The sequence below is a fragment of the Manis javanica genome, chromosome 9 (genome assembly GCF_040802235.1).
Source record: "Manis javanica isolate MJ-LG chromosome 9, MJ_LKY, whole genome shotgun sequence".
NCBI lineage: Eukaryota > Metazoa > Chordata > Mammalia > Pholidota > Manidae > Manis > Manis javanica.
In genome coordinates this window covers 16,938,987-16,961,864 of record NC_133164.1, presented here as the reverse complement: position 1 = coordinate 16,961,864, position 22,878 = coordinate 16,938,987, and the positions used below count along the sequence as shown (strand labels likewise).

Genomic DNA, 22,878 nt, shown 5'->3' with positions numbered 1-22,878 from the left:
TTATGATTACTTAACATTTATTTGGATTAAAAAAGATAATGCAGGATGATAGAATCTGTGTATTATAGCTGTTTCTCTGCAGAATATTTATGTTTTCCTTTTCATAAAGAACAGTAGAGATCATTCTGTATTCAATTTCCATGGTTAGTATGTTATGGACCAAGTAATCAGTATTTTGATTTGCATAATACATATTATGCTCAATGGATATTTGTTAGAGTAAATGGAATGGTTTACATTTGAAAGTGAGTAATAAACACTGGCATGGTTTTAGTTTTAAAAATGTACTTTTATTAGCTTAATAATTATTTTCTTAGAGCCAAATTTTGTTGCATTAAGACAACTTCAATGGCTATTATACCAACAGATAATGTGACTCAAAACTGGTAGTTTAAGTTTAGCTATCTACTCTCAGATTTCTGAAGAGTAAATATCAGACATGGTATCATTATTAAGTTATCATCGGTCAGCCTTCCTAAGTGTACTTGAGTGGAATGAGTAGGAATATCAGCGTTCACTCCCATTAGTTACTTTCTAACAAGAAAGTACATCTAACTCTCCTGTAATAATTGGTCAGCCTTTTAAGATGCTCCACCTAGCCTTTCTTCCAAGCACCGATTCAGCACACAGTGACTGAGTTCCTAGATCCAGTGAGCAATGTGGAGCAGCTCAAGATCTTAGGGAAATAAAGCATAGCCATATGATAACTTAAATAATGATATATAATTGGTCAACAGATACTAATTGGCACAATAATATGCTCTAGGGATCTAGACATGGAAGAGAATTATGTGAGTTGTTTGGTTGGAAATGTTTTCGTGATGAATAAGAAATTTGAGCTTTTAAAGAGAGAAAAGGAAGGAAATAATTCTAGGTTTAACTGATGCTTAGGAGTGAAAATGGATGAGATGTATGGGAGAGGTAAATGGTAGATTTCTGCCTCTGGAAGAAACAGAGGGTTTATGTAGGAAAGATAGGGGTAGATGCTAGCTTCTGCCTTGCCATCAGTTAATAATGTTTTTGACTAGAGTACAGGCCTAATGCAAACCTACTGAACTGGGCCCAGGGTGAAGGATGCTATAGATCAGGAGGGACTGTAGGTGATGAGTCCTTTCTGGAAACTAATGCTCTCAACTGATAATTTAATGAGAAAGGGTGGGGCAGTTGGAGTGCAAAACATGAATATGAGGGGTAGGTGGATACATTGGCCAGTCTTGTAATTATTATTACATGGAGGCATTAGGGGAGAGAGAGAGTGCAGAACATTCTGAGATAGCAGGGATGATTTTCTTAATAAAAAGAACAGACCTCAGGGTCTTTCTTGTGTTTGTTAAAATAGTAAGGAAATCAAAGGATGAGAGAGGGTGTGAACTGGGGAGAAGATTATCATCTTTATAATCCTTTGGTAAAAAACAGAGTTTGAGATATTGTAGGATACTCAAATTACAGAGTTTGAGATATTGTAGGATACTCAAATTACAGAGCAGGCAAGGTAGATGAGGGGGCAGTCTTAGAGGGAAAGGCCTGTGAACACTTAGCATAGATTCTGGCAGTGCAGTTATGAAAACCAGTAGGTCCTCCGTATTCATTTCTTAGGATTGCCAGAACCAATTACCACAATAGCCACAAACTCTGTGACTTTGCACAATAGACTAGGATTTTTTTCCCCTCACAGTTTGGGAGATCAGAAGTTTGAAATCATAGTGTCTGCAGGCCTGATTTCTTCTGAGGGAGACTACCCCATGCCAGGTGGCTGTCAGCCATCCCTGGCCGTTCTTGGGTTGTAGCTCTGTGACTCCAATCTCTGCCACCATCTTTACATTGCCTTTTTCTCTGCCTCCAAGTCCTCTCCTCTTCTTATAAGGACACCAGTCATTGGACTTAAGGCTCATCCTAAATCCAGGATAATTTCATCTCCAGATCCTTAAAGAATTGCATCTTCAAAGACCCTATTTCCAATTAAAGTCACATTCCGAGGTTCTGAGTAGATATGAATTTTGGGGGAACACTATTCAACTCAGTGCATAATCCTAGGAACATGTAGAAAAAAAAGAGCAAGTCCTAAGCTGTAAACCTTGGGAGCTACTAACCATTAGGAGGCAGGAGAAATAGAAAAAAGAGTAGAGAAAGAAATGGTGGAAAACTAGGAGGATGGTGCACTGTTAGGAAAGCTGAACAGGTTAGAGACTTCAGAGAGTTTAGACATGTTAGGTTCAGCAGATAAATGCTTAAAATTGGCTACTAGGTTTGGGACTAATGTGATTTATGCACATCAGGAGAGCACTCACTGGATCATTTGAGAATATGGGCAGAAAAAAAGAGAGAGGAAAAACTGGGAATGATATATAGGAGAATAGAACAGATGGAGTTTGTTTATTTTGTTTTCCCAAGATAGGAAAGACCAGAATACAATTCTCCTCCAGGAGCAGAAAGTTGTCAATTATGTAAAGTCTCTCCATATACATCCAGAGAGAGGATTGTTCTCTATTCTCACAAAACCTGGATCAAGAAGAGAATTCAAAAGTGGTCAGAGCAAGGATTTCTCCTTCCTGGCTGAGATCCCGTACTCTTTCATATGCAAATATAAAGAATTAGGTTGCATGCTAATTAATTACATTTGTAAAGTAATATATCACATCTAGGGATAGTTAATAAGGCCTGTACATGGACCTTATTTATACATAGTAAAGATTTAACATATGATAAAAGGGATCTTCAGATGGAGGAATTAAAGATCATTATGACCATGGTACACAGCAGTGAAAGCTTCTGAAGAACTTGCTACTCATAATCAAAGATAATTATCAATTATAATGCTTTATCATTAGTAGAGTGTCTACTCTTTGCATCTTAAAAAGCTGATGATAATTCGTGTCTGGTCTTTGCTCTAAATACTCATTATGTTCAAAGAGGAGTGACTCTGTTTTTAAAAATGACTTTTACCTCATGACCTTGGGCAACTTACATTCTCCTGTCCCTACACTGAGTTGAGATAATGATAATTTTCTCCATTACCCCCCAAAAAATTGATAGTTATATAAAGACTGAATACTATGAATCTGGGGAGGACAAAGACTTTAGTTTTGAATGCTTGTTGGATTCAGAGTAACAGGTTTACATCTAGGATGTAACTAAACTGATAGATAAAAAATTAATAAGAGGTCTTTTTCCAATGGAAAGGAATAATGTCCATTTATTGAGTGAATATATAAACTATTCATTTCACATGTATTATCTCAGTTAACCCTATCACTATGTAGCATATTTTTCCCTTGCTTTACATAATAAGGAAAAAAAAAGCATCAGAGTGGTTTAAAACTTGTCTAAGATGATGCAGATAATGAGTAATCATTCTGGAGAATATTTGGTATGTGGTATTAAAATTGATCTAGAGATATTAATATTTAAGGTATTATAATACCAGCAGTTGTAGGAAAACAAGAAAATAATTATTTAACTCTTGATTAAATAATTAATTTGGTAGTAACATTAAACTTTTAAGGCACCGATCTAACAGTTTCATCATAGAAAAGTAAATGAAAAGAATGAAACAGACATCAGAGGTTTACTAGATGAAACAGTGATCCACACATAATTTCAGTTGGGAAGTTATAACCTGGTTTTAAAAGTGCTTACTGGTACTATTCCAACAACTAGTGATATTTTCCATTTTGAAAGTATATAAAACTCTAGTGATTAAGTTGAGGTTAGGGGGTTGACTGCTGCTTAAAAAACAAATAATTCAGATAGAGGTAATACAGGACACATGAGAATGTAAAACTCACAGGAGCCAAATTCAGTCAGTAAAGTCACGGGATACCCACAATATGTGCTCACTCACCACCCAGAGAGTAGAGGTGGGTAAGGCTGGCACACTTGACCTCATAAGGCTTGCAGTCTGTCAGATAAACTTTTATGACCCTTCATTCTCATGTCAAACAAGCAGCAATGAATAGCCATAAGTATTTTTTTTTGCTTAATTTCTGGAAAACATTATTTAAGGAGGAATATTATATATTCTATACAGATATCAACTGAATTTATTTGTTACTACAGTCATCTTTCCTTAAAGTATTGGCATAATTAATGGTTGAATTGAATTTTGGATGTGAATTTTGCTCTATTTGGGAACCAAAAATTGTTGGGGTCATATTCGTGGGTATAAAATCTACAAGTGAAAATGAGAGAAATTTGTACTGTATTCATTTCCTTATAATGTACTGTGATTCACAAATGTTAGTATATCACAACTTCCTGTTTTCTCTTTTTTTAAATATGGACTAGTAGAAAATTATTTAAAGAAATTTAGTTTCATAAACTCATTGAGTGTTCCTGATTTCTTTCCTTAAAGTGTTTTCTAATACCTTCATTCTCATTTAGAAAACAACTAATTTTATTTCTCAGTAAATTCTATAAAATAAAATGTCTTTCATTAGAAATTGCAAATACGTAACTTGTAAAATTAAATACAGTTTAAGATACGTTTGAATTCCCACACAAAAACAGTTTATATAATGCTTTTTGGAAATAGTTGTCTTTGTTTTAAATCATAATTACTATGAGATAATGACATAAGTACATCTAATAAACTTCAAAATCATTGACAAACATCTACTGGTGGGTATATTCTGAGAATTTTCAAATTGGGAAAAATACATTAGCAGTAGATATATATTTTTAGAAAGGCATTTTTTTTGAAAATGTGTTGATCTAAGTTTCCCACTGACTTCCATGTAAATTTCAACTTGGTGTCTGGTTTTGAGTATTTTATGCAGTGCTGTACTTTGCTGTGAGTTCTTTTCTCCAGGTAGCTTTTTCTCAGCCATTGCTCCCTTGATCTGAGGAGACATCAGAGAAGATCCTGCAATTTCTTTCTGATTATTTGGTGGCAGAAATTCGTTCGTAGGGTCAGCTGGGGCTGACCTCCAATTTGGCTCCCTTTAATAGAGCCACTAGGGAGATAAAGTCTGCATTTGGGAGATAGAAGGTAGGGCAAAGCAAAAGTCAGAATTATTTGGGAAGTAGCTAACTGGAAGCACTTGTATTGTTCTAACCACCTCCTATTTACCCCATTGATGGAGGAAGGATCTCCTTCTCTAATTAATATGAGACAGCCAAACACATGACACTACACAGACGACATTCACAGCAGTTTCTCAGTCACATATGCCCACAGTGCAGGGGAGGAGCACACCACGTGGCCAGCAGGGTCACATGGGGGTTGCACCTGGGGGCAGGTGGAACCAGCAGGGGTTGTGGGAGTCAGGCTTTGCAGTGACAGGAGTGCTAGGTGACCCGTGGTTTCTCTGGGGGGACGAGAGGAAATAGGTTAAGTTGAAGATAAGGTGGGATGGAACTGGTCTGGCTGATAGGAGAGCAAGCTAGGGGGAGAGCCTTTCCTACAGGGTGGAGAGCATATCTGGCAAGAGCAGAACTCAGGGGTAGGCCTTTTGGACTCCATGAAGTTCAAAGATGTCAAGGCAGCTCATGGAATTTTCATCTTTCCAATTCTGTCCTGAAGCTTCACATGAAAGATTGAGTGGAGGGAGGTGGGAGAAGCAAGTAGTATCTTGGCCAACTGCAAAGGGAGGGGGTCTTGGGCCAGTGTTACAGCCACTGCAGGTGGCTATAAAGATGAGATCCAGCTGGCTGTCCGCAGGAATAGCGGTGAGTACCAGAATTTCTACCCACATAGGACAGGTTGACTCAAGGAGCCATGAAACAAGCATGTGGTCTGTCAGAGGCAGGAGCTGAGGGGGTGCACAGGTGACATGCCTGGCTTATGTTTGGGATTTTATCAGATCTATGGCTTCTGGAGGGTATTTAATCCCTTAGATCTCTTTCCTCATTAGTATAATAGTAACTGTCTCAAGGGGTGGTTGAAGTATTAAATGAGATATTACCTATAAGCACTTAATAAATACTATTATTATTGATTGGGTGCAGAAGTTACCCCAACCAGGTTCTGAGGGTGAGCTAAAAGGTGGCCAGCCTTAGCCTAAAGCAGTATTCAAGGTTGAGAGCAATGTAATATCACTGATATCACCTAAACCATACTGGAGTTTCTTTATTTCTCTTTATAAGGTCTTGCCTTGACATCCTGAAAACAATTAGAAGCTTTGTATTTAGAAGATTACTAAGATGTGTTTTAAATAATGACGATTTAGAGATTCTCCTGTCTAATGGTATTAATATGTCAAAAACAAAACACAGTGCTTATTATATAAAAAGCATTCAAATAAATCTTATTGAATAACTTGAAAAATGAGGCATTATCGCTATCACATGGACATTCCTCCCTAGCTTCATCTGTAATATTTAGGGGTAGTCTGAAAAAAAGATTAGTTATAGTACCGTGTGTAGAGGTTGCTCTAGAGTTTTCATATAAAAGGAACTTTAGTATTGTATTCTGGGGAAGAAGGAAACTTGTCCTGAAGCTTCACGGCATAGCCAGCACAAGTTTGTTTGCGTGTTGGTCTTAGGGAAACTGATAGGAAAAGAGGCCTTTCCAAGCCACTGGTTGGCTCATCCCTGTAGCAGTAGCAGGAAATAAGAGGTGGAGACAAAGTATTGACTTTTTGTAATTGGGGACATTTGCTAAGGACTAAATGTATTCATTTTCTGATTAGACCCTACTCCATTTCTATATACAACTCCTCACATAACTGTTCTGTTGAAATAAACTACAAAACACCAAGAAGACTTGTCTGCATTTCTCTGTAATCCCCATCATGCCTAATACAGTTTTTAAAAAATATATATATGTTCAATCAGTATTTGTTAACTGATTAGTTTTTAACTAAACCATCAATAATTGTCAGTTGTGTTTGTGACTTTACCCTTGCAAGACAAATTGTATTAAGAGATTCCTAGTGAATGAACCGGACCAGGTAATCTCTTAGAATTCTTTTAATAATAATAGTCTACAATGATCAAATCTATCAAGGAGAGATATTGGTAAGCAAAAACTAAGTTATGGGAAAACCTGTAGATTTATTAGCCTTATATTAACAGAAGACATTCTAGTAGAATAAAATTGTTTAAAGATTATGTATATTTACTAGTACAAAAATATGATAAATTTATAAACATGCTTATGTTACTGAATGTAACCCAGTAGATTCTTTGGTGTAGCATGCAGTGGCCACGACTGCCTGTTATGGTTAAATAGCACACATTTTCAATTCTGATGCCTGGGTTTGACTCCTGATTCCACCATTTAACAGCTGTGTCAGCCTTGGGGACATCACTTCAGCTCTCTGTGCCTTCACCTTATCTGTATAACAATGATAATTGTAGTAGCCACTTTATAGGGTTGTTATAAAGATTAAATGAATGAATTAGTGTCCATAAAGATCACAGAATATTGTCTGGCATCTAAGCACCATACACATTCCCGTGGTTGTTACTCTTGTTCTTATAGATACAGCTGACATTCAAGCAGTCTTTCCATGCTTGGTGACTAGAGAAGAAATTCATGGGCAACGGTTTTTTTTTTTCCCTCTAGGAATATGTAAAGCTTTGCTTGAAGTCCTTGAATTTGAAAGTAGGTAATTTTTTCAATTCTCATTCATTAAGAGAGCTTTTTTTTTAAAATCTAGTATTCATGGAATTGATGTCAAAAACCCAGTGAGCACTATTTCACTGAAGAACTATCTCAGCTATTGCCCTAGAATGGTTTTAAAGCAAGCAATCTACTGCTGAAAGTGCTGCCTTTGATATCAAATGGTCATTAAAAGTCCCATAACACTTAACAAAGATTTAAAATTATTCATCTTTATCTCTTGGCAAGGGTTCAGATTTGAGATGAAATTCCCCTTAAGTGGTTAAGGTATCTATAGTCCTCCCGGCCTGATGCTTTTTAAGTAGTTTTGTTTTACTGGAGGAGTACTGTTTTCAGGTCTCTGTAGATGAGGAAACACTCTCATGACTCATAGGCTTAGTGTTGGGTCAGTTAGCAGTCAATGCATGTGGCCCTTTGGTTTATGATTTTTAATGCATTCCTTTTGTAAATTGTAAATTGACAAAATTCCTTTGCCATTTTAAAATCACTTTTTCTAAGTTCCTTTGATAAACTCCCCTGAACGCTCTTACCTTAGCAGTTCTATGGGAAATGTTTTAAATTCCAGAAGTGGTAAAGCTCAGAAAGGCCCTATAGATACAGAAGTACTAAAGTTAAATATGATGCTAAAGGGTGATAGAATAAACTGGACGTTACTGTGATAAGAAGAACGTTATAAGGTTTAAATATTAAGTCTTACGGCTTCTAAATTCTTTCAGAAAATCGTACTTAATGTTAGAGAAAAATGTTACAAGGCAGTACAAAACAATTTATAAAATGTAACTTATACAGTATTAAAACCTGGTAAGTGCCAGCAGGACTCTCAGTTGGGATCCTCAATTATAGTTTCTGCCTTTTGTATCGTGCCCAGATCCTTTTTAATGCAATTCGAAAAGAAATTCCTACGTACTGAGGACCCTAATTTACAGGGAAATATTTCATCTTTCCAGTTGGTGTTTCTCATGCCTTGTCTTCTCTGGACCTCTATCGGACTGCTGTTCCCCGGGATGGGTTGGAAGTGCGTGGTCCAGGATTCCTTTCATTTATTTGTTGCTCGGCTCCGGGCTGTGAGGCGCTGCAGGTTCCTCAGCGTGGGCGGCGCTGACAAGCTGCGCGGGTGCGGCCGCGGGCTGCGCGCCGGAGGCGTGGCGCTGGGGGCGGAGCCTGGCCGCGGCGGGGCGGGACTTGTCCGCGGAGCCCAGCTGGCGGCGCGTCCCAGGTTGGCGGCCCCGAGCCGAGTCCGCGGCAACAGCGGCGGCGGCGGCCAGAGGCGGATGGTGGCGGGCCCGGTGCGGCTCCAGCCGTCTTCCTCGCCCGCGCAGCGCTAGCTCGCCCCGCGGGAGAGGGAGACCTGGCGGCGCTCGTGGCTAGGACTCGGGTGTCTCAGTCTCCGGGCTCCGCGGGAAGAAGCCCAGGGCTCCCAGGTGAAGCCGGTGTCCCAGAGCGATCCCGGAACGCCCGCCGCCGCATCGCTCCTCCTGGAAACCTCGGACGCCGAGCTTTTTCCAGCGCGTACAGTGCAGGGCGTGCGGGGAAAGAGGGGTGCACGTAAGGGGAAGGGGTGGCCGGGACACCGATAATGGACGCACAGACGTGTCGCATGGGCTGTCGCTGCCTCCTGCTGCTGGCTCTCGTTGGGGCTGCCCGGAACGAGGGTGTGCAGAGCTGCGAAGAAGTTCGCAAACTTTTCCAGTGGCGCCTGGTGGGAGTTGTCAAGGGGCTGCCGGATTCGCCTCGGGCAGGTAAGGCGCGGCTCGCGGGCGCAGGGCTGTGCGCCTGGGCGCGGCGGGGGCGTCTTGAGCGCCGGCCCGGGGCTCCCCAGCTTTCGGGGAGACCCTTTGCTGGCAGGTGCCCTTTCAGGCCCTGCGGCCGCGCGGTGAACCCCCGCGAGGCGTCTGGAGGCTGGGTGTGGAGCATCCGGAGCGCAGCGCCGCTCCTGCGCTCCCCGACTGCACCGGCAGCCAGGCCGACCTCTGGGCGTTCGCTTCCCGCCCCAGCTGCCTTAGCCTGGGCTGATGCATCGGGAGACGTCAGGAAAGCTAACAGCTGGGTACAGCGCGGCCTGACCACGTTTCTGTTCCGCGTGGGAATTTATCCAGTGCCCCGCCGGGAGCCTCTGTTTGCTGTTTTCTCGTAAGGTGGACGGAGTTGGGTTGGTCTTCAAGTTTGATGCTGCAAAGACAAACGTGCTTTCTGCTCCTTTCCTGGAGGACAGGGCATTGCCGAGGGCAGGGGGTCTTCTGTGACTAGGATTCGAAGCCGGAGCACCCACGCTGGCGTGATCCTTAACCGCCCTTTAATGCGCCGGCACAAGCCCTCCTTGCCGGAACCAAACTACCCACTGTGTTTCTCGGAACCACCCGGTAGTTTCAACGCCTGAAAGGTGTGACGGCAACAGGCGATCAAACAATATATTGAGGAGCCACTTGACATGAATGAGATATACCAGGGTTTGAAGGGGGAAGAATACAGTGAGCGTGGCCGGTGTAGATTCTGCTTGCTGTAAGCGCCTTTTGCCTGCACGTTTACCACCTGCTCCCCGCCTCCACAGCGTAAATTTCCTTCTGCTGGCGGGATTTACGGTTTACGTTCTGTCTGGAAGATTAGTTCTCAGTTGTCAAACCCAATAGAAGGTGTCGGGGGCTAAGGTGCTCACTACAGTAATGCACTCTGACTATGAAGCCAACACACAAACGATGCTCTAAGCTTATTGGTTGAACAAAGAACTTGTAGAGGATAGATGCTTGGGTCTAAAATACGTCCTCTTCCCGAGTTTTTTGGATGAGTAGACTTGCTCCTTAGCACGATGGAGCTGTAGCTGATTTGCTTGATTTGCTGGTTTTGAACTCAGTTCTCGAATCATCCCACAAGGAAAATCTGGGCTTTTGGGACCACCGAATCCTTTTAGTTTACCAACCTTTTATATTTGAAATATATTTCAAAATTTATGATTCAAATATTTATTTGAATACCTATTTGACATTAGGTGCCTTTTCTATATAGTACTTGACACAACCCAGTTGATATTCTCAGTTTAGGGCAGTTTTTCTATCCTCAAACAATAGTACCTCTTTATAAACCTGTTTTCTTTTATCAGTGCACCCCTGTCTTTAAAAAAAAAAAGATATACCAGTGTGTGAGTTGGGAAGGGGGACACCATGAGGACATTGAGCTGTGAAATCCTTGCCTGCATTATTACATTTACCCCCAAGATACTATAATTCTGGCTGATAGGTTTAGGAGTTCAGATGTGGCCAGCTCCACAGTAGGGCCTTGATTTCACCATTCTTCTCCGTATTTCTGGTGCCTGGTGAATGCAACACATTGAATAGGTATTACATTTCTAGAACCTTGGATGTGTTTTATCTCTTTTGAAGAGGCTTTTCAGAGTTATCACTCACTGGCATAGCATTTTACCAGAATATGATGGGGAAATTGAAGCTCGGCCCTACAGAAAAGGAAATGGTTGGGTGTATGTGCATTTGAAACACGTGACACCGAAAAAGAGCCAGGATGGCAAGCACGTTATTTTCTAAGACATTCTGGTTTCCCCATTGCAAGTGCCTTTCTTTATCTTTGGCTTAATGGAGAAATTAAAGCTGTACCACTAAAGGGGCCTTTTGGGGTTGCATTCTTAAGGACATTAGTAGTGCTGGGGTAAAGAAGTGCTAAATTCTTTTGATATTTGAATTTAGATAAAGTCATCTGAAAGTATTATTTTGAATTAGAATCACCCAATAAAAAGTAATCATATATGAATTTGGTATCATTTTGAATTTTTCTTGTCTCTGTATTGTTGGTAATTGATTAATTTGGATAATTAAATAAAATATTCAATTGTTTACTTTAACATTGATGTTTCTCTTCCCACTAAAAAAAATCTCATTCCCAAATTGAGTAAACCACCCATACCACATGCTTTATAAGTGCTTTTCTTTATTTTTGTTTTTATATATGATCAACAACATTTAGCTTGATTGAGTATAGTAGTTGGGTATGTTATTTTCTAAAATTACCCTCGACTCAAGAGAGAGCATAGTTTATCTACAAGTCACTTTCACATAAGGATACAAATATTAATATTCTCTGTAACAAACCTATACTTATTGAGCACACAGGCTTTCACTGACTAAAGCAAATACATTTATTTATTTCTCTTTTCCCCTTCATCTGTTTCACTTATTAAAAGCTAATACATTTAACTTTGCTGTTTGTTTTACTTGAAAGTTCATTTTAGTGCCTGCTTCAGTTATTGTCCACAAGTGGTTAATTCTTGAGATGACCAGCCAAAATGGTATTTTTAAAACATAAACAGGTAGAATATAACTTTTTACAGTTTCTTGCTACATTCATGACTTTCACATTTCCTGAAATCTATGTCACTTAATTTGAAATTATTAAAATGGTGAGAACAGCCATTTAAGCTGTTTCTCAGATTCCCCTCACCTTTGTTCTCTACCCTGCTCCAATTCTTTTAAGCCTATTGAGCTCCTGAGGATGTTTGGATGAGAAATGTAAAAAAAGGAGAGAAGGTGTAAATGTGATTAGAATTACAGATTTCTCTGTGTTCTGATTTTATTTCCTAAGTAGTAGTCAAGGTGCCCTTTGCACTTGTTTGTTTTATTCAGAAAAAAACTGTTAGTGAAAATGTCTTTTAAAGGTCCTTTTATTTTTATTTATTGGGGAGGAGGGATAATAGTGTTCATTGAAATTCTTTTCACACACTCGTTTCCTTTTTTTAAAGAAGGTAATTCAGAAAGGAGAAGCTTATAAAAAAATCCAAGACTAGATGCAGATAATTTATGTACCAACTAGTTTTAAAAATGTTGCTATTCACTGATACAGAGTAGTTTGTGAAAGATAACTTTTTTGGTAGCTTTTGGCTGTAAATGGGATAATAAAAAATACTTGCTGTGGCAAAATGAAATTTTAATACTATAGGACATTTTAAGTAATGCTCTATAGTTTTATTTTTTAACTGCTGTCATTATAGTCAAATATTATCATTGCTTCAAGGACAGTGTTATTTTCTCACACTCAAAAGGAATGATACACCTGGTAACTTTGTAGCTTGCAATTATAGACATTTGGGGTTCAGAACTTGGTTCTGCACCTATAGCTCTGTGACCTAGTTAGTCAGTGATCTTTCCAATTTGGACCTCTGTTCCCTCATCTGTAAAATGGGAATATAGTTCTTAAAGGGTTGTTGCATAGATGAAATGAAATTATGTATGTATGTAAAATAGCAGAAATCCAGGCACAAAGGAAGTGGTCAAAAAATGTGTTGTTGCCATTTATAGTTTTTTATTCAGCTTCTTGATTTTTACTGGACTTACCTTTAAGGATGAGATTTTAGTTTTAGATTTCTACATATCAGACATTTTTATGATAACTAGTTTCTTTTTTTAAGTCACTTAAGATTCAACATTGAGAGATACATTTCTATATGATGAAAGTTTGTTTCTTTTTGTCCCACTGCTAACTGTCATAGGGTAGTTTTGGGGTTCACACAATTGGATGCCTGGTGGCCACAGTCACTCACTGATAGTCATCTCAAATTGGGATTCTTGTTTCTTATGAACTAATCTGTTTTGCTGCTTGGGCAGCATAGTTAAGGTGGCCCAATTTCCAAAGCCATAAAAGGGATCCATGGTCTGACACTGGGGCAGATTATTAATTATCAGGATCACCCTGTGTTGAAGCCCACCAACCAGAAACCACCAGAAACAAACCTGTAGTCAAACAAATCAGGCTGATTTTGCATGCTGCACAAGGAGATTGTACACCACAGGAACTGTGGCTGTCTTGGTAAGAGGTAGTTGAGGAGGGCTTTTATAGGATTTGGGTTTGTGCTGGGTGATAACAAGCAGAGTTTAATGAAGCAGGGCTATTCTAGAATTGGTGTCTTCGTGATTTATTCAGGTGTCAGGAAGATTAAGGTGGTGGTAAGTTGTTGGTAGTGAAGAAGCAATAGTCAGTCTCAGTGGTCAAAGATAGGGATGGCTAGTCATTTTTGTTACTGCAGAGCACCCTTGTCACTGTCCTGCTATACCACAGGTCTCAAGTAGCTTTGTCTCATCACTGTTTTCTTACTCTATGCATGTTGTCTATGTTTAGTTTGTTACCATCAAGACCTAGTTCCAGCTTGTCACTTTCTTCTCTGGAAAATCCATGTATGTGCTTTCATGTCTAAGAAAATCATACGTTTCATTTTTATCCAGGCCTTTAGTGAAGCTGAAGGATGGGAAAGTGAGTATGATTTTCTGCTTCAGGGCCATAGAGTATGACTGTCCACCAGGCGCCTGAGTTGTACTAATCACACCCGAGTCCCTCATAGTCACTTTAGTAACAAATATAAATGTGTGTGTCCCTGTCCCCTCTCCATCTCATCATTTAAGTTCCTTTTTGCCCAGTGTCCAACATCTTGTATTTGTATAATTGGCTTTAGGAGGAGTACCATTTGGGGACTTAAGAATAGCATTTTATAATTATTCTACCCTCCTTCCCAAACCAGTTTCCATCTTGTCAAGACTTCCTGCAGTATGGATTTTGTCTTGTCTCTGTGGGTGTAGTTTACTTTCAAGATTTGGTAAGAACACATTCTAAATCTACAATATTTCTTTTATCATTAACTGGTATAAGACCAAGAGCAATGTTCCAACAATTAGATGCCTCTCTTAAATAGACATGATTTATAGATCAATGACCTCTTTGTATAACTTCAAGAAACCACAAATCTGTTTTGTTAAATGAAGTCATGAGAGACTTCAGACATATGCTTTGTTGAAATAGACCGTCTGTGAGTGTGGTAAATGATCTACTGGTTAAGTAACCATAGCAATTAATTTTAAGGAATAGCCATTTTCCATATCTACCTTTCTTTTATAAAAGCCTGACCTTCAACTAGAAGAAAAGATAATACCAATTGTGCCCTCAATTCTCCCACTTCTCAGCTTTAGAAATTTCAAATTCCACTAATGATACTGATAAAATGATCCTAAAATGATTAGTCATTCTTCTGTGAATCAAAATAAATAGGGAAGCCTTTAAAAATATTTTTGTATTTTTTAAAATTATTCAAAAGAATATTAATTGAACTATAATTGCCATGTAATATCCTATTAGTTTTAGGTGTAGATCATAGTGATTCATTATTTTTGTACATTACAAATTGATCCCTACCATTAGTCTAATTACCATCTGTCACCATACAAAATTATTGCAATGTACACTGTCCCAGTTCTCAGCTTAAATACCAGCTCTTCAGAGAGGTCTTTCTCAAGATTCACTGAACTATATTCCCCCAGCTATTATTGTAGAACCCCTTTTGTTTCTTTCATGACACTTAACATGGTGCCATATTTCCTTTCTTTCTTTTTACAATTGATATTTCACTACTAGTTTGCATGCATGTTGAAAACAGAGAACATGTCTACTGGGCCTACCAACCTGTGCAGTCACACAGGTTCCCACACTTGTAAGTGCCCTGTGCTTGGTTTAATGTTATGCTGTTGCCTTCTTGAAGTTTGAACAAAGGGTTCTGCATTTTCTTTTTGCACTGGGCCTTGCAAATTATGTAGCCAGTTCTTTCGTGCACCTTGTTCACTGTAGAATATCTGGTGCCTAGAACAGTGCCTGACATGGATTAAGAGTTGAAATATTTGCTGAATAATTTGCTAAAGCTTTAAGGAACACCTAACTATGTTTTTTGAACTTTTCTGGTTCTGAAGAGTTAAACTATAGAAGTCAGTCCATGGCTATTGAACATCCAAGATTCTGCTGTCTATATATAGTGATGCTTTTTATGTTTTATGGTGGTATATAAATGGGTTAAAGATTGACTCCTATGTTTTTTTACTTCTTCATAGCAGGTTGGGATCATTAACTCAAAACCCACCAGTGCCAAACTCGTATTTTTACACATTCAGTTATTTTAAATATAGCTCAAGTAAGCATACTTTTAATCATTTAGAGCCTGCCTGTTTGCAAACTCCACAAAACTACAACCAACATCCTCTAAGCATAGCTAAAACAAACTTGGGGGCTGTAAAAGATCCCGTGATTGCAGCCCTTTGGAAAGACTGCCAGCTTGGCATGGAGCAACATCATCCAGACATGTGAGCCCCGTCTCCAGTTCCCCTCTTCCGGCAGTGCCCTTGCCCTCTTCCTCTTCTGGGTGGTGGCCCTGTGCTAATGTCTCTGGACGGTCTCCTGCTGTGAAGAACATCCCTTTTCTTGCAACCTGTCAAAGTGTCACCCAAATGAGGCTCAGTGTATACTGCTGTCATCTCGAGGTCCTGTCTTTTCCTTGATCAGCCCTGTAATCCTCAAAATCACCACATACAGATCAATACTTAGTTATTTCTAATATAAGCTAGGGACTCAAAGCAGCAATACTGATTTTAAATATATTTATTTAAATGTCCTTCTTGGAGCAGTTGGGCAGTGTATCAGTCTCATACATCTATTTATTTCCTTCTACTAGACTATAGGCTACTTGAGAACAGGATCTATGATTGATTTATCTTTTTGTTCTATGTTTAGGCCAAATTAATATATAAATTGATTTGTAGAATCGTTCTTATATGTATAGTTACTTAATAGGCACAATTTATTGTATTTAATTTTTTATGCTTAATATTAACAGAATGAGAAATGTGAAAGGTGAAGTTTTAAAAAATATATTTTGATCTGGGACCAGTTGTGCTGAGTAAATTGTTTTTGCGGAGTTAATAATTTGATGTGTAACTCTGCCATAAATTCTATGAAGTGATCCAACCCTTTTAAGTGTAAATTTAAAGGACTTTTAATCTACATTATCCAACATTTTGTAACGGAATGCCAAAGAAATGTGTAGGAGAAAGTTTCCTCAAATGTCCTATAAGGAAAAAAAGATTACTTAACATTTGAGGGATTCATTTGTATAGTTTTTATCATCATGTCGACAGTGTGACTGGTATGTCTTAGAGCATTAATTGATCTTATTGGGAGAATGGAGAAAAATAAAGGTGATCAAATATAATTTACATTTGGGTCTGGATTGTTTGGTTTATATTTTATTTGAGTACATTTCTTGCAAAATGGTTTCTTCCCATGGGGAAATTAATAGTAAGGAACTAGAAAATGATTCAGTTTTTCTGTCTGCCACCCTTATTAATTCCATATTGAGAGTAAAGTACACATCACTTATCTATGGAATTATTCCTGAGCTGGGAAGATTTTTTATTAAAGGATACAGACTTGGGGTTCAGACTTCTGCAGACTAAGCAGATAGACTACAGCATTCAGAATAAACAAATAATTGCTGCTAAATCACAAAATATGATACATGGTAGCAGATATAATCTGTCTCTAAATTATTTCCAACAGGTCCAATTTTAGAACTACTCACCTAAACTTTAAAAATTCTTTTCAATTTATCTTAGATATCTTAGAAAAAAAAATTTCTGTATGTAATTGGTTATTCATTTAGGATGCCTTACAAGAGGTATTAGGAAATTTTACCTAAATAGAAGGATTAAGTCAGTGCTAATGAGGCTTGTATATTTTGACATGGTTCAACTGTTAAATATGCTTCAAATGCAGTCATATTTAAAAACTAGTAAACCTTTCTACTTATTTATTACTCATATTAGGGTAAGGGTTTGAATTACTGGTTTTCTTCTGTGCTATGATAATCAAATTTATTTTGGTTTTTATAATTCTACACAGGCAATGTAATTAAATAATCTTTGCAGTTATCTTTTTAGAGCTCATAGATTTTTGCTTTTCCTTGTTTTGTAGTTTCAAGGGACTTTAGTTCATGATTTCTTCAGTATGCATTTTGGAAGAGGGTAAAGAACTGAGAAGGAAATTCGATAAAAAGTGAATCAAAACTGTGCTTTCATTGATCAAAGGAACATAAAATTATTTCTGGATGTCCTTGTTCATTACATATATATTCCTTAAATGGAAGATTGTTAGTATTAAATTACCAGTTCAGATTTATTTGCTTTTTGAGCAACTCTTATTTAGTAAGGTTATACCAAGTTACGTTTGGTTCATTTTCTTTTGATCACTGAAAATGTCTGTGTTTAATGAGCTGAAACTGAAGTAGGTCAATAAAATGAAGAGATTAACAGTCTTTTCTCACCAGGCTTGGAAGACATTTTACTTTGGGGAAAAAAACAGTACTTTAAAAAAAAAATGGTTTTTTTGATCAACTTAAAAAATAAAAGAAATAGGAGTAACATTGAAAGAGTCAAAAAGCATAGGAATCCATGGATTCTTCAGGTGGAGATATGTGGTCTATGTTGATATGGTTAAGAGTTTTAGTTGTAAAGCAAAACTAGATTTTACTTTTTACTTCAGGTTATTAAGTATTTAATATTCTATTCATCTTTGCACATACCGTAAATACAAAGCAAGGAAAAATAGTAGGTATAAAAAAGCATTGAAATGTTGCCATGGGATAAATAAATAGGAAAAGCAGACATTTTACCTTAATTTGTCCCATATTATGGTTCCATATTTTAGTGAATAGCAGTAAGTTTATACTTTCGAAATAGCTTGGTCTTGACTCTATCACTTATTTGCTATGTGACCATCAGCAAACAGCTCAGCTTGTCAGAAAATGGTTTTCTTTCGTCATAAGGATAGTGGTAGTAGCCTTTCTCTTTTCCTTTTCAGTGGTTTTTGTGGACCACATGGTATGGTGAAAGAACCTTGTAAATGGCTATTTTCTACAAATGCTACATACATTGTTAATTCTATTACAAATGATCTTCTTTGATACATTTAAAAATTATTTTTGCTGCATCAGGAAGCAGGCAAAGAAATCACAGTAGAAATCCTTTTCCTTCATGCTAATAAAAATACCAAACTGTCAAGTGTTTTTCTGACATCACACATCCTCATAGCATGAATCCTGGACTCTTGGAAACAGTCCTTTTTTCATTCCTTAGTTAGTAAGTTTAGTGATTTATAATTTATAGTTTAATTCTATGCAAAATCAGGTTTGCTTATTCATGTAGTTCAAGACCTAAAGACTAGTTTTTTGCAAGAAAATGCCATTTAAATTAATTCAGTGAAGATCAAGAGGGAGGTACTTTGCTTGGAAATTTGAGTAAGAGTGGGAATATGTTCTACAACGTGTGCTTGACTTCATCAGGTGAGGAGTTCTCTGCTGTCTTTTATCATGTTACTGCATGTCATAGTACTGAGGGGTCTTTATGTGCCCCCTGTATTGGGGATAAAAACTTTTCTGTTATATGGCGAGTCTCTGCCCTTTCAGAGGGACTCTCCAGCCTGCTCTGCTCCTGGACTCTATCAGTGGGAATCCTTGCCTCTGACAGTCAGTGGGAAGCAGTGGCTGGAGAACAGAGAGGGCAAGTAGAGTGTGATAGCTCCCGGATCTCACTTTGTGGTGTCACTGCAGTCTAGCTGTGTCCCTTAATCTAAGCACATGGCTCCTCCCCAGTTGACCTCACAAGTCTCTCTGAATTCTGATAACTACTTTCTCCTCCTTCCCCCTAAGTGGTACTAAGAGCTCCTTCTTCATTGTCACTAGCTAGGAGGTACTGCACTGTCCTGTATGGTTTTCCTATACCTTGCCCTTTATAAAAATTTTATTAAACAATCCTATTTGAGAGTACCAATCTTTCCTTTCAGGATCCTGTATAATAAAATTTCATATATTTTGAATATTGAAATCTACAGCTTTCAGAGATAATTTGACTTGTAATTAAAATGTATAGAGGAAGACCTAGCCATGGCAGTCAGACAAGACAAAGAGATAAAAGGCATCAAAACTGGTAAGAGAATCACTATTTGTATATAACATGATACTCTATATAGAAAACCCTAGAGACTCCACCAAAAATGAAAACTATTAGAAGTAAAAACTAGATTCAGGAAAGTTACAGGATAAAAAAAATTGATACACAGAAATCTGTTGCCTTCTTATATATTAACAACAAACTAGCAGAAAGAGAAATCAGGAAAACAATTCCATGTACAATTGCATCAAAAAGAATAAAATACCTAGGAATAAACCTAATCAAAGTGGTGAAAGACCTGTACTATGAAAACTATAAGATATTCATGAGAGAAATTAAAGAACAAATAAGTGGAAATCTATCCCATGCTCATGGATAGGAAGAATGGATATTGTCAAAATGGCCATCCTGCCCAAAGCAATTTACAGATTCAATGCAATCCCTATAAAAATATCAAAGATATTTTTTCAATGAATCACAGCAAATAACCCTTATTAAATTCATATGGAATATGAATAGTCCTCCAAATAGCCAAAGCAATCCTGAGAAAGAAGAACAAAGCTCGGGGTATTATGTTCCCTGACTTCTAAGTTATATCACAAAGCTACAGTAATCAAAACAGTATGGCACTGGCACAAGAAGAGATCTATTAATTGATGGAACAGACTAGAGAACACAGATAAAATCCATGATATGATATGATATAGGAGTAATGAATATACAATGGGGAAAAGACATGCTCTTCAACAGCTGGTGTTGGAAAACTGGACAGCTACATGCAAGAGGATGAAACTGGATCACTGTCTAACCCTTACACAAAATAAACTCAAAATGAATCAAATACTTGAATGTGACTCATGAAACCATGGTCTGGCTCCTTCTTCAGCCTCATGTGTTCCCTTTCTCCCCATTTGGATGGGTCAGTGTTTGTTCCTGAACTTCCATAAGTAAAACTCTTCCTCACAGATCAGCCCTGGAAGTATGGAGGTGCTGTAAACTAACATCAGAGCTGAGACTTGTTTCTAACGTCTTCTCTGAATCAGAGTGACTAACTAGGGGCCATGTCATGAAGGGCAAATGGAAGCATTGTTTTTCTTTTGGACTATTGTGATAGTCTGTTGGCCTTATTTGTAGTTTTGTCTTATTTGAAGTCACTTTCCGTACTGCTTCAAAGGTGATGTTTCTAAAAGAAAACCTGACAACACTGCCCTTCTAAACTAGCTCAAACTTTCTGATTCACATAACAGAAGCCCAACTAAAATCGTCTTAAACTATAAAAAGAATGCACTGCTAGCATATTGAGTCATCTCAAAGGACAGTGAAGACAAAGAAGAAGCAGGGATGCAGATGGGTTAAAGAAATGAAAAGTGGGACTGGAATGTTTATTGATCTCTTATTCTGTGTGGCTCTAGGCATTTTTTCTTACTGCAGAGTAACCTTCTTCCTATAGTAGAAAATAGACTGCCATATAGCTACCCCCCAAAGGGGGAAACCGACCCAGCTCTCTTGGTTGCAAGTTTAAGAATTTCACACAGAGGATGACTTTAAAGAATACGGCAATTTTTTCATGAACTATAAAGATGAGCTGGAGTAGGGGAAGGGGAAGGAAGAGGTCCTAGAAAAACTGTTCAAGTCATACATATGAATCCAGGGATTTTTGACACACATTTTAAAACATCTTTGATGGTTCCCCAGTGCTTATGACAAAAGCTCAAATTACCATGTATTGCTTTTAAATTTCTCACTGTTTTAATTCCTGCCTCCTTTTCCAGTCTCCTCTCCTTATCTCCACTCTCTCCTGTTCCCCTCTCTTTTGGGAGAGGTAGTTCACCTGGGGCCCTGAGGGTCATGTGTGTTTTTACCATGTATGCCAAGAATGCAAGGCTCTGACTGCCTCTTACTTTAGCCATTTTTCAGTGTTGTGTTTGCAGCAAGCAACCTTGTGTGATAGTTTCTCCCAGGACAAAGAGCAGGAGTGTTTTTACAGAAGGGGCGAATCGCCAACAAGATCAGTGTTCTTCCCCTGTGATGCAGCATGTGCAGGCCTCCATCTAGGAGGGTGTGGGTAAAATTTCAATATTTCCAGAATCTCTCACCTGGTCTTAGTGCATCTCCATATCATGAGGTGTTTCCAAAGGATAGAGAGAAGTAGTTCATTTCCATGTCAGTAGGTGATTACAGGGTGGGTGGAGAGCAAGCTAGCACCTGGACCAGAGAGGTTTGGTGGGGCCTTCGCAGTTGGGTCAGGGGTGAATGGGAGTAAAGGACTTCTTGTAAGCAATAAACAGGTTTCTCACACTTTATTTTTTTCTTTTGATTGGTTTCAGCTTCAAAGGTTTATTTGCCCTGGGCTGGGAACATATTTTCCCCCCAGAGTTATACCGGGTGGTAGTTGGCAGGAACTCTGAACACAAAATCTGCCTTTATGGGTGTGATGCTTGGGTGGGCTGTCCCTAGAGAAGGTAAGCAGATACCCAGAAACACCCCTGCGGATGGTGAGGAGGCCCTGGTGGCTGCTGTGTGTTTTGTGGGATTTTTGTTTCACGAGATAATGGAAAGAGTTATCGAGGGGAGAGACACACTTTGGTGTTACTTGGACAAGCTGGACGATGACCTCTAGGATGCCCTCAAGAAAGAGAGACAGTTATTGAGAAGACAGGTTACGCTCCTGGAAGATAACGTTAGCAGCAAGGGAGGAGGTGGCAGGAGAAGCCATGTTGCACGGGGTAGTGGGGGAGGGGGAGGAAAGAGCGGTGCCTTCAGCCTGGGATATGGTAGAGGAGATGTCGGGAAGGGATGGGGGTGGGGACAAGGGCCGAGCTGTTACGGAAGCCACCTCCTGAGGCACCAACCCCTCCTGTAGTAAAGGTTCATACGATTGTAATTAAGAAAATAAAAACGCAATAACCGCAAGCTCCTCAGGGAGGAGCAGCTCCCTCCCTAGGTTGTGAAGCACTCCATGCTCCGCTCCTGTACCCAAGATGAGCTAGCTGGTGGACATGCGCATCCAGTTTTGGCAGAAGCCATTGGAACCTCTGCCTACATGGCTTTTGAGTCTTTGGGATATGGGGGTAGAAAACATTGTTATGTCGGGTTCTGAAATGGCTAGACTTATAATCCTTTTAATTCCCTGGTGTAGTTGGTGAAAAAGCCAGACTGCTCTGAGCATATGACCATGGATTACAGGAAATTGAATAAAGTCAAACCTCCTTTGGATGCTGCTGTCCCCTCTCTATCAGCCCTTACGGACACCCTCAGCCATAAGCTGAGAATGTATCATTATGTTGTGGACCTTGCTTATGCTTTCTTCTCTATTGACATAGCATAGGAAAGTCAGGAACAGTTTGCCTTCACGTGGGAAGGCTGGCAGTGACATTCACTGTCCTTCCACAGGGATACCTCCACAGTCCCACCATTTGTCGTAGACTTAATAGCCCAGGACTTGGCCACATGAAAGAAACCACAAACAGTGCTTCTGCATCACTGCATTGATGATGTGCTCACGTCTGATTCCCTTGCAAATTTAGAAGGGGCAGTTCCTAGACGGTTGCAGTATCTATA

At 39.0% G+C, this 22,878-nt stretch overlaps 1 protein-coding gene across 2 annotated transcripts in view; it reads left to right on the top strand.

Moving 5' to 3' along the window:
- The first annotated feature begins 8,764 nt into the window (after positions 1-8,764).
- Positions 8,765-22,878, top strand: part of GPC5 (glypican 5) — a 1,280,510-nt gene continuing 1,266,396 nt past the window's right edge. For both annotated transcript variants that reach the window (XM_073212456.1, XM_037024987.2), the window contains exon 1: positions 8,765-9,303. In XM_073212456.1, the coding sequence (XP_073068557.1) occupies positions 9,141-9,303 (163 nt within the window). In that variant the 5' untranslated portion in view covers positions 8,765-9,140. The remainder of the gene's footprint in view (positions 9,304-22,878) is intronic.